Raw genomic sequence first — 13,031 nt, 5'->3', positions numbered from 1 at the left:
ATCTCCCGGTACAGGTGCACATTAGGCAGATAGTGAGCATTGGGTTGAAGCCCCACTTAGAAGCCCAGCGTGTAGGACTAGTCCCCATGCTCATTGCAGGACCTCAGATAAAGACGCTGCAGCCCTGGCACCTTTGCAGGTTTGGGGTAGCACTGCAGGGTGGCTGCAAATTTGCTGCCGCCTCAGGCACCGGCCTGCCCCTCACCCACTTCAGGATTTTTCCAGTCAACGTACCTGACACGTACCTGCGTGTGGCTCTCGATGAACGCCAGGCAATGATTCTTCATGTCCCCCTGTCTGTATATCACTGCTGCCTGCAAAACAGAAGACATGGTCTCTCCACTACTGGACTGCTGCCACCGCCCTCGCCCCTCTCACGTCAAAGCCCAAGTCATCTTCCAAAATCAGGCCATTAGGAAACCAGGCCTGCCCTCAAATCCGGGGAAATATGAAGACCTGGGGGCAGGGGCTCAGCCGAGCACACCCTCGGCAATGGCCTTCTGCAGCCCTGTGTGACGTGAAATATTCTCACCGCACAATGCATCTTAACCACTCTTCTCAGAGGCCTCTCTCAGCCACTGGCGCGTCTTACGTTCACACAACGTGAAATAAAGGCAAAGCATCACAGGGAAAGGTGACAAGCAAAAGAGAAAATGACAATAAGGACAATATAGGAATTAAAATTACAAAGCGATGATGTTTATGCTCCTATGAAGGTTCATTTTATTAATACAAGTATTGGTTTAATGCAGTATCTACCTGTATTGTGATTATTCCCATTGATATTTAAATACTTGTGATTTTAAGTCCTATACTGCTCTTATTTTCTTATATTGTCACTACTTTCTTATTATCGTTATCTCCTTTGGTGTGTACCGCTACTTTTCTTGTCATCTTAACTTTAATTTGTTAGATGAGCAATTATCTCATGAAACTATCGCACACACCCTCCTGCGGTTAGCCCTGTGCACTGCCATGCAGGAGATCTTGGGCTGTGATCAGAAGCTCCAGCAGCACCATCCCTGGAGAAGGAGAGAGAGGACAGAACAGCGACTCCTACAGATAGGACGGAGGAGGGTCCTGCAGCAGATTCTACAGGGGCTGAAGGCTGGAGACCCCTCGTGAAGGCTATTTCTGCAGTACTTACTGTGTCTCTGTGCAATGCACAATCAGCACAGCATTCCCCCAGAATCTTCAATTCTTGTACAGAATTTGGGCAACAGTACAGGCCAACAGAAGAGAAAAGCAATGGAAATGGAGCCACACACACACACACACACACCCCTGCCCCAACACGCACCACTGAGCCGGTACCACTCCTGGAGGCACAGTGCCCATGCTGTTACCATGACAAGACCAGTGTCATGCAGCTCAAACTCACCCAGAGTTGCCTGGGGCCAGAAGGGACAGATCCTGCATGGCTGGGAAGACTGGTGGAGACCAGCTGGTGGGGTGGATGGGGAGAGAAATTGGTGGAGGAACAAGGCTGGAGAGAGAGAGAGAGAGAGAGAGAGAGAGAGAGAGAGAGAGAGAGAGAGAGAGAGAGAGAGAGAGAGAGTGAGTGAGTGAGTGAGTGAGTGAGTGAGTGAGTGAGTGAGTGTGTGTTGGGGGGGGGGGAGGTGTAGAGAGAGTGAAGAGGGACACAAGGAAGGGTAGGCTGGAAGGAGGGAGCATTTTCCTACCTTATAGAGAGGGCTTCCATTTTTGGGGGATTTAGTTTGGCAATCTGCAGAGCCTGGGAGGAGCTTGGACCTGCGTAGCAGCACCGACCTCTTAAGATGCGGAGAAAGACCATGCTGGATCATGTGGAAGATCCCAGCAGATCCCAACAGCAAAGTCCATTCACTCCCAAACGTATGAAGTGGAGGCATTCACTTGTACCTGGCTCCTAATTCTTTATAGATCGGTCTTCCAGAAACGTGTACAATCCACATTCTCTAGCAACAAATTCCACAGCTTACATTTTTCATTGACTAAAAATAAAAAAAACCACTTTATAATTTGATTTAAATCTACTCCTAATTAGTTCTATGGAATGTGCCCGTTCCACTCCACTTATGATTTTATAAACTTCGATCATGTCCCCTCTCATCATGTGAGAGAAGGTCCATCCCATTATTTTATGATTTTATAAACTTCGATCATGTCCCCTCTCATCATGTGAGAGAAGGTCCATCCCATTATTTTATGATTTTATAAACTTCGATCATGTCCCCTCTCATCATGTGAGAGAAGGTCCATCCCATTTATCATTTTATGATTTTATAAACTTCGATCATGTCCCCTCTCATCACGTGAGAGAAGGTCCATCCCATTTATCATTTTATGATTTTATAAACTTCGATCATGTCCCCTCTCATCATGTGAGAGAAGGTCCATCTCCTTTATCATTTTTGTTTATTTTATCAAATTGTTTATTGATTTTTTTTATTAGTTTTTAATGTAAATTTTCCATTTAATATAGTTAAAATTGCCATTTCTTTACATTTGTTTTTATTGTATTTTTTTATTGATTGATCTTTATTATTTTACCCTGTTTATTGTATTATCCCATTTATTAATTTTGTAAACTACTTTGATATCTCAATGGAATTGCGATAATTAAATAAATTGCGATCAATTAAATAAATGAAACTAAACTATGTAACTACATCTCAGAGCTCTTTAGAGCTGCTAAGAGACCCAGTTTCTAGGGGCAGACATTAGACCAGACCTGGCTTTCGGATACTTGCTCCTGATAAATTCTGCATGCTTGAAGTGGACAGACTACAAATCCCACAATGCACTGGAATATATTCATAAAAACAGACATCAAAGGTCCTCCTTCAAAATCCAAGTCACCTCACAGTTTGCCAGCTTCAGAGATTAATAATTCATCTGTACGGAGAAACTGTGTGCAAATTATAGTGTATCAATAAAAGAGAAAAGAAAGTCCTTTTACTGCAGTACATCTCCAAGCCACCAAAATATTGTGTAACAGGACACCTGGCCTCCAAGCTCAAATAATCAGTTTGTTTATGGCATAAACAAGCCATCTAAAGACAGCCGGTTTAACCTGACGTCGTTTGTGGTAGGAAAACAAGCCACAACCTTCAGTAAAAACAAAGAGTTAGCTGTTGGCCTGGTTTCTGTTTTGAAAGCCTGCCCAATGTGCCCCCACACCATGGCCCAGCTCCTGGTGCTGTAAACAGGAAGCAGCCTGCTTTCCAGCGTGGCTTGTCGTCACTCGCGCAGCACACGGTCAAGTTTACGTCACTCTGGTCACACTAAGGACACCAAGCCGATCGCGTCGGGATGATCTCCATCAGAACATGCAAGACGACAACGTACACGATGTATGTGGTGGAAAATAAAGAAGATGGGAGCCTGATGAATAGTGCGATGGCGGCTCAGCTTTACATGTGGCTCCTCACTCATTCACTGATGGCGCCTCAGAGAGTGCAGTGTGCAGACGCTCCTGCTGCTTTTCAGCGCACAGATTAAACATTTTTTAACTCCCGATGCAGCAAGCTAATGCTATGCAAATGCATGGGGAGTTTTAGAAAAGCATGTTAACTGCAGAATGTGCATTTTAACTCGGGGGGAGTCCCCGACAGGCCGATGGAGATCAAAGTGGCTAACCACAGCCATGCTTAGCCACCGACACCACTTAGTGGATAAGTTAATATTCATCTGGCAAGTGTTCCTGACAACTTTTTTTTTTAAACCAATTTTCACGTTTGAACTGCCAGTGCAGTAGCGCTGGAAGCTTTCCATCTCTGACCTGGAGCTGTTTCCAGCACTGGACCAATGCACCTCTCTGCTTGGAGGAACATGCTACGTTTCCCGGTTGTGGCACGCAGCCGTGACTGGCTACACTTACCCCCACAGACCCAGGACACTGCCATCTTGCTACCTTCCTAGCCCCTCCTTAGGTGTGCACGTGTGGCATGCACTGAATCTAAAGGTCCTGAGGCAGGAACAGCAGCTCGGGTGCTCTCTGACGACGTTAGTGCGGCTGAGTATTTAAACCCCAGCCAGCTCCAAGCCAATTCCTCAGCCATGGGTCCCATGACTAGCTAGCAGGTCGTGTTGACTCGTCCAGCCTCGCCCTGTCCACCTGCCTTGTCCTTGGAATCTTGTTTTTGCTCGATTCTCCAGTTCTGATCTCACCTATGGACTTGACGCCTCCCTTGTTATCTGCCTGGACCTGACCCTGCCTCCGTCCTGCTTGCTGTCTGCTCTGACTCTTGGCCCATCTTTGGACTATCTCTTGGATCACCCTCAGGATCCACCTAAGTCCTGCTGGACCCTGGAATCCAAGGGCTCAATCTGCAGGTGAAGCTTCGGCCTATCCCAGACATCAAAGGTGTTTGCCAGCCGTCGGAGGAGGCCTAGTAGGTTCGCCTACTAGGCAGCATCAACCTTGCTATAGCTCAAGGACTCATAATCCTTACAGAGTACAGGATTTCCATGCAAGGGGGCTAAACAGTGCTGCGTGTTGGAATGCACATTTACCGTGCACGAAACTCCTTGCGGATTCAGCAGTAAGTCTGGCCTGCAGAAAATGTGCATTTACGTGCAGGCAGAAAGGGGCATTCAGCTGAACAAAACTTTCTGCATCGGCCTGAAAGACGTGGAGGGAGCATGAGGAGGGGATATCTTCAGAGAGAGAAAAGTTATTAACCTGCATCCAGGTTCTCCAAAGACAGCAGGATAAAATCAGTCCTAGCCGGCGGCCATCCAATGGTGCTGGGTGGGAACAGTTCCTCCATCCTGGACCAGACAGGCTCCATCTCACTCTCCCTCTTTGGTCTTCAAGAAACAAGGAGGTAAAAAAAAGACAGCTGGGTCACCATCTGCTAAGGGGCTCTCTGTGCTGAAGTAGGTGGAGACACATCCTCCTCTGATATGGGATCCTCCTTACTAGATACTGCAGTGGCAGCTTAGTGGAGCAGGCACTCAGGCCTGGGGGACGCTCGGCACTAGATGCAGCAACGCTCTGTTTTTTTGGTTGGAGACCAAGTGCGCCATCTGCACCAGTACTACTTGCTTTGCACCAAGGCTCTCCTTTCTATCGTGGATGGTTATGTTTCTTGGTGCTGAGGAAACTGAGTGGGCCTTAGACAGCATTGCAGTGCTCTGCAACAGAGCACCTGACTGCACCTTGATCTGCATCGCAAACTCCGTGCTGAGGTCACTGAAGGCACCTTAGATGGCGCCAGGGAAGAAGAAGCTGCCCGCTCCATGGAAGTCCTCCATGACGTGGAAGACAACAGAGCTCCTCACTGAGGCATCAAGCCAGGGTCCACCCCAGCAGAACTCTGTGCTGACAGAGGGAGCCATTCCCAAAGGGCATTCCTTGCACCCTCTAGCTGCTCTTTTGGTGCCTCCTACAGTGACTTAAGGCTTCTGTACCAAGCTCAGGTCCTTACTTGTGACAAATCTGGAAACCACTGCCGACAGGAGGGAAGGTGCGATCTGATGAGGTGGAGGGGCTAGGGCTAACTTCCACAGGTCGTGCCCAGAGACATTCGGGACACTGTGGCCCGGGCCCAGGCAGCAGATGTCCATCATGGACATCGAGTTCCTAAACCTGCTACCTATGGGCTTCCTCACCTTAGACTTCTCCATACTTCTTTTCTTCTTATTTTTGGGAGGACTTAACATTTCTTTTTGAGGGGCTGTCAAGGCAGTGGTGAAAATTGGAATGTGCAACTTGCAAATTTGAATAAAAACCACAAATTCAGAAACCACCTGGGAAACCCATCCGTGCAGAAGCTTGAATGAAGACAGGCTGAGGGGCCTAGAGAGCACCCGTGCATGCTCAGAGAGACCCTCACACTCTGGGAACCGGGTCCTCGCTGTTGCCATCAGCTGATGTCACCCGTTGGTTAGGGCCAATTTAATCCTGCTGGTTGATGAAGAATGAATATGGCATCACGGAAGGTTCTTTTTAAACGTATGTGTATTCACGTGAGTAATTACATACAACACAATCATGAACAGCTTGTAAAAAATAATCAACAAAGATATCATCTAACCAGAAACTATTCTCCTGTAAACTCACATTTACAAGTGTAAGCTTGTTAGATCCCCCTGCCTTTCATACCAGACATACCAGACACACCCACCTGGTGAAAGATCTTATTCAATTCTGATAGATGCTATTTAGAAAATATTTGTCATGTGTTCCCATAGGTGGAAATATCCACGTTGGGTTAATAAACTTTTTTGTCCCTAGAGGTTTTGCTGTCTCATTTGTTCCATTTCTGTCTTCCAGGCACAAAATGGTTGGCATCAGAGATGTGGTGTCTTTGTTTTGTGTTCTGTGCTGTATAAAATCTGTCCCCTATCATAACATTAATCCCTCACCATTCAATTACTGCTTAACATTTCTGTAGCACTACTCGACGTATGCAGCGCTGTACGAAATGCACAACAAATGGTCCCTGCTCAATACAGCTTACAATCCAATCAAGACAAAAGACTTAGAGCGTTCCATATAGTAAGGCAGTGGTTAAAAATAATTAATGAGGCTAAAAGCAGACAATCAGGCATAGGATTTAAAAGAGGTTTCAAAAAGGTGGGTCTTTAGATGGGATTTACACATGGCGAGAGAGGGAGCAGGACGCACCAGTTCAGGAAGACTATTCCACGTAACCGGGCAGTAGAAAGGAAAGGCATGGATAGGAGTGACTTGTCTGATAAGCGGAGTGAATTAGGAGGGGTGTAGGGAGAAATAAGGAGGAGAGGTAGTGAGGAGTGCAGAGTGAAGGCTCTTGTAGGTGGGAAAGAGGAGCTTGAACTGTAAGTGAGAAGAGATAGGGAGCCAATGTGGTGACTTCAGAAGAAGGGTTATGTGAGTGAAAGATAAGTCGCACAACTGAATTTAGGGCAGAGAGATGGCTCCCTGGGAGACCTGTGAGGCTCAGGCTGTGATGAGAGAGTGGATAGGGGTTCTGGTTGTGTGATCAGAAAGGAAGGGATGGATTTTGGTGATGTTATAGAGAAAGAAATGGCAGGTTTTAGCAGAGTTTTGGATATGCATAGAGAAGGAGAGAGAGGAGTCGAAGATGACTCCTAGGTTCCAGGCTGATGGGACCGGGAGGATGACCATGTTATCCACAGAAAGAGGGAAAGGCGGAAGAGGGGAGGTGGGCTTGGGGGGAGATCAGGAGCTCTGTCTTGGCCATGTTGAGTTAAAGTGGCAGTAGGACATCCAGGCAGCAAGCTGAGAACTGGGACTGGATTTCTGAGGAACTTTTCATGTAAAGAGGTAAATCTGGGAGGCATAAAAATGGTCTCGAAATTCTGGTGAAGCTCCGAGTGCTGCTTCCATCCTAAACAAAGCTGAGGTAAAGAATCTTTCTAGCCTTCCACAAGTCCTCCGACATCGCCAGATGAAACAATCGTGAAACCCTCTGTGCCTTCCACCTCCTTATAGGGTTTGTCTGCCATTATTGGGTGGTTTACAGAAGCTTAATATCCCTTCAGATTTACTTTGTGGTTTTAGGACACCTGCTACTTGCTATCAGGCCGATACAGTACAGTGCGCTCCAGTGGACTGTTGAACGGCATTTGGACGCACTTTTTCAACGCGCTAGCTTTACCCCTTATTCAGTAAGGGGTAATAGCGCGTCGAAAACGTGCGTCCAACCCCCCGAGACTAATAGCGCCCCGCAACATGCAAATGCAATGAAGGAATTTCCTGCCAACCCCAGGAAGTTGTAATATGACCATGTTCTGTGAGTGTTCTAAGGGCAGGAAGCCAGTGTAATTGTAATATGACCATGTTCTGTGAGTGTTCTAAGGTCAGGAAGCCAGTGTAATTGTAATATGACCATGTTCTGTGAGTGTTCTAAGGTCAGGAAGCCAGTGTAATTGTAATATGACCATGTTCTGTGAGTGTTCTAAGGTCAGGAAGCCAGTGTAATTGTAATATGACCATGTTCTGCGAGTGTTCTAAGGTCAGGAAGCCAGTGTAATTGTAATATGACCATGTTCTGTGAGTGTTCTAAGGTCAGGAAGCCAGTGTAATTGTAATATGACCATGTTCTGTGAGTGTTCTAAGGTCAGGAAGCCAGTGTAATTGTAATATGACCATGTTCTGTGAGTGTTCTAAGGTCAGGAAGCCAGTGTAATTGTAATGTGACCATGTTCTGTGAGTGTTCTAAGGGCAGGAAGCCAGTGTAATTGTAATGTGACCATGTTCTGTGAGTGTTCTAAGGTCAGGAAGCCAGTGTAATTGTAATATGACAATGTTCTGTGAGTGTTCTAAGGTCAGGAAGCCAGTGTAATTGTAATATGACCATGTTCTGTGAGTGTTCTAAGGTCAGGAAGCCAGTGTAATTGTAATATGACCATGTTCTGCGAGTGTTCTAAGGTCAGGAAGCCAGTGTAATTGTAATATGACCATGTTCTGTGAGTGTTCTAAGGTCAGGAAGCCAGTGTAATTGTAATATGACCATGTTCTGCGAGTGTTCTAAGGTCAGGAAGCCAGTGTAATTGTAATGTGACCATGTTCTGTGAGTGTTCTAAGGGCAGGAAGCCAGTGTAATTGTAATGTGACCATGTTCTGTGAGTGTTCTAAGGTCAGGAAGCCAGTGTAATTGTAATATGACAATGTTCTGTGAGTGTTCTAAGGGCAGGAAGCCAGTGTAATTGTAATATGACCATGTTCTGCGAGTGTTCTAAGGTCAGGAAGCCAGTGTAATTGTAATATGACCATGTTCTGCGAGTGTTCTAAGGTCAGGAAGCCAGTGTAATTGTAATATGACCATGTTCTGTGAGTGTTCTAAGGTCAGGAAGCCAGTGTAATTGTAATATGACAATGTTCTGTGAGTGTTCTAAGGGCAGGAAGCCAGTGTAATTGTAATATGACCATGTTCTGTGAGTGTTCTAAGGTCAGGAAGCCAGTGTAATTGTAATATGACCATGTTCTGTGAGTGTTCTAAGGTCAGGAAGCCAGTGTAATTGTAATATGACCATGTTCTGCGAGTGTTCTAAGGTCAGGAAGCCAGTGTAATTGTAAATTGACCATGTTCTGTGAGTGTTCTAAGGTCAGGAAGCCAGTGTAATTGTAATATGACCATGTTCTGTGAGTGTTCTAAGGTCAGGAAATGTTATTGGTCAGGAAGCCAGTGTGCTGGGGTACCACTGGTTCTGTAGTACCAGCTCCAGAGACACCTAGTGTCAGGACCCTGCCCCACTTCTGGACACTGTTACTGGAGCTCCCACAGGCACTGGCTAGTTACAGTGACTTGATTAGGTAGTGTTTACTGGATAATCCCTGCTCCTTTTCTCTGTTTGTTGTTGGCTGGTTAAAACTTTTACTGTATCTCCTTTTTTTTTTTTATAAACTGTTCTTAGCCTGTGTCTGTGACTAATTGACGATCCCAGTATTTTTTGTATTTGATCTAGGAACAGTGTGACCCCCTGGGCTTTGTAGGATCTTAGTGTCTCCAGATACCTCTAGGAAATAGCTTGTGGGCAGGGTACTTACCCAAGGGCAAGAGGGAACCCAGCTGGTAGGGGGGTGGGTGTTGCCAGATGAGGGGCACATGCGCAGGTGAAGACAAGCCTGAGTCGTGTTTGGCCCAACAGTCCAGCCAATTAACCCTGAGTACATGATGACTTATGTGCAATGTTTACCGTCACTCTGTCTAATTCTTCCCAAGGGACTGATTTATTAAGTGTTTTCTGTTCTTCTGTGCCTATGGCGAAAACGTTCGATAAATCAGGTTGAACCATTCTCCTCTGCAGCAACAGAGAAAGGGAGAGCGAGTCATAGCTTCAAGCAAAGCCTCTTTTTCTTGCAACCTGGACCCTTGTCAGGTTGTTATATATTTTATTCACCCAGATCTCTCCTTGTTCCACTGCTCTGCTAAAATCAATTAAAGAGGACATTGCTTTGCCGATCGCCAACATCGTCAACTCCTCTCTAATTTCCGGATCATTTCCAAATTCATTGAAACAAACCATTATTTCTCCCATACCTAAGAATCAAAGCAACACTCCACCTGACTACAACAGTTGCGCCCGGTCTCTGCACTTCCATTCATTGCCAAAATCATTGAATCCGAGGTACTAAAACAACTCTCCGAATATTTGGATCGGCATTCCATTTTAGATCAATATCAGTTTGGATTTAGGCCTCATCACAGCACCGAAACTCTTCTCTCCTGCACGGACATCCTATACCGTTGGTTCGATTCCGCCACTTCTTACACGTATATCTTCCTGGACTTTCGATACCATTAATCATGACATTTTACTCTCCTGCTTTTCCAATATTGGCTTAACTAGTACTGTCTTAAAATGGTTTAAATCATATCTTCTTAACACAACCCAGTCTGTTATCATTTATGCTAGCACTTCTTCCTGGTTCCCTTTAAACACTGCTGCTCCCCAAGGATCAGCTCTTTCCGCTGCACTGTTCAATATCTATCTTTCACCACTGTGTCAACTCTTATCTACTTTGGGAGTTTCATATCGCATTTATGCAGATGACATGCAGTTTTTTCCCCACGTGACATGACTGGGGATCAACCGTACGCTATATGTTTATCTTATTTCAAAACTTAGCTATTCCACCATAAACTGAGCCTTAACCTATCCAAGAAAGAAATCATGATTTTGGGCAACTCCTTCTTCACCAGCATTCCTACACATATCACTGTCGATAATATCAACATTAATATAACAAACAAAGCACGCAATTTGGGAGTATACGTTGACCCCAAACTTAATTTCCAGCCACACATTCAATCAATTGTTAAATCTTCCTTTTATAAAATCCGTTAAAACACATCAAACCATTACTGGAACACGAAGCATCCTGTACTGTCCTTCAGTCCATTGTATTAACCGGTTTAGATGACACCCGCCTCGTCCTCTGCAGCTTGCAGAGAATTCAGCTGGCTCGCTTACTTTCCAGCGCCAAGTTTTCTGATCACATTACAAACTGCTCACTGTCATTCATAATCTAATTCATAACAAAAACTGCTGGCTTTCCTCAACTTTACATTTGTACACTCCCTCTCGAGACTTAAGATCACCATCTCCCAATTTTACCAGGCTGGGCATTACACGTGAAAGATCCTTCTCCATTGCTGGTCCTATTATTTGGAAGACTCTTCCCACATCTATGCCACTTATAACTGATAACAAGGAATTTAAAAAAACACTAAAAACTCACCTGTTCAAATCTGCCTTCCCAGACCAGTGAACACTCTAACCTCTTCTATTTCATCTGTCCCATAATCTCTTCATTTCTCATGTCTTTTGCTCCTTTCTCATTTTTCCCCTTTATTTTGTGTTATTTTATTTGAGACTACCTGATTAAGTTGTTAGTATTTTTATTATGTTGTTGTCTATTTTATTTTGTATTTGAATTATTTAATATTATTTATTATGCATGATTTCCGAACTGCAGAGGGTGCGGTACATAAGAACTTTTAAGTAAATAAATAAATACATTAACCCTCTATGGTCACAAAACTCACACTCTTTTCAGTCTGGATTTTACTCTGGCCACAGCTCTCACCCACACGAACAGCAATCTTATGCTCTGGGCACGAAAGCTCTCTCTTCCTCCTTTCTTCCTAGACTCGTGGGCTGCCTTTTACCACCAGCTATCAGCCGATATAAAATCACAAATGTCAGTGAAAGTTCATCTATTAAAAAGAAGAACTTTTAGTTTGTCGTTACAACCACAAAGATTTGTGCTTTTCAGCTTCCATTTTTAAAGATGGCAGGGAACAATGGTGAAATGAGCATCACCACGAGCAGCGGGGCCTGCAAAGAGCCATGTGCACCAGAAGCACTGGAGATTGACATTACAGAACATCTGTCAGCAAAGGAGGCAAAAAGCTTGCATATAAAACTATTTTTAAATATCTGGGACACCTACCTTCAATCTCTACCTCACAGGGCAAGAGGTAAAGGGATCATCTGCTGCTACTGGACTGGCAATTGGTGCCAGTGCTCTCCTCCTTGCTAGCACAGCATGGCCGCTTCACACCTTCTTTGGATGTGATGTGTGGGGGAGTTTGGAATGGGATTTGGGGGAGTGTAATGGGAATATTCCTAGGCATGGAGAGCTGTACTGTGGGCAGAACAGCATGGGGAGCAACAGAAGCAATCGAGTACACTTGCTCCATTTTCTAAGTTTAAATGCAAAGCGACAGGGTTAATAACAGTGCAGGAAAGGTGAATGAACTGCAGTGCGGTCCCTGCAATCCTCCTCCTCCATCGGTATTCAGAGATACAGGAAGGCTCAGACTCTCTCTGCTCTCTTTCCCACCAGCATTCATACTGGAAAAAGGAATCTCCCCAGGGCCAAGCTGTATTCCTGCTTTCCACAGAGGACTCCACATGGTCTGTCCGCCCTCTGTGCTGGAAGGAGGCGAGTCACCAGGGCCATGGCCCAGCCAACCTGTCACAGCATCAGCAAGTAGAGAGGAGGAAAGGACTTTCAGTTGGTTTGTCTGCTGCCTCGACTTAATCTGTGCTCTTCATGTGTCCTCCCACATTAAGGCTGTACACTTACTAAAAAGGTCAGCTCTGTTCAGCTTGGAGAAGAGACGGCTGAGGGGGCATATGATAGAGGTCTACAAACCCACAAAAGGACTTGAACATGTAAATGTGAATCGCTTATTTACTCTTTCGGAAATACAAGGACAAGGGGGCAACTCCATGAAGTTAGCAAGTAGCACATTTAAAACAAATGGGAGAAAATTCTTTTTAACTCAGCGCATATTTAAGCTCTGGAATTCATTGCCAGAGGATGTGGTTATGGCAGTTAGTTTAACTGGGATTAAAAAAGGTTTGGATAAGTTCCTAGAGGAAAAATCCATAAACTGCTATCAATAAGGACTAGTAGCTTGGAATCTATTTGGGTACTTGCCAGGTATTTGTGGATAACCTGCACGGAGCGGCAGTTACTACCCTTAACAGAAACATGGGGTTAACCTGCAGGGAGCAGCAGTTACTACCCTTAACAGAAACATGGGGTATCCTGCAGGGAGCGGCAGTTACTACTCTTAACA

The 13,031-nt window shown here is 45.2% G+C and overlaps 1 protein-coding gene across 1 annotated transcript in view; it reads right to left on the bottom strand.

The window, feature by feature from the left end:
• LOC115100111 (BTB/POZ domain-containing protein 19-like) overlaps nucleotides 1-13,031 on the bottom strand; it is a 74,278-nt gene that overhangs the window by 19,135 nt on the left and 42,112 nt on the right. The window contains 1 exon segment of the mRNA XM_029618332.1: nucleotides 246-314. Coding sequence (XP_029474192.1) covers nucleotides 246-314 — 69 coding nt within the window.

This window comes from Rhinatrema bivittatum, chromosome 10 (assembly GCF_901001135.1).
Source record: "Rhinatrema bivittatum chromosome 10, aRhiBiv1.1, whole genome shotgun sequence".
NCBI lineage: Eukaryota > Metazoa > Chordata > Amphibia > Gymnophiona > Rhinatrematidae > Rhinatrema > Rhinatrema bivittatum.
Note: the sequence above shows the minus strand (reverse complement) of the source record. Positions and strands in the feature narration are given on the sequence as shown.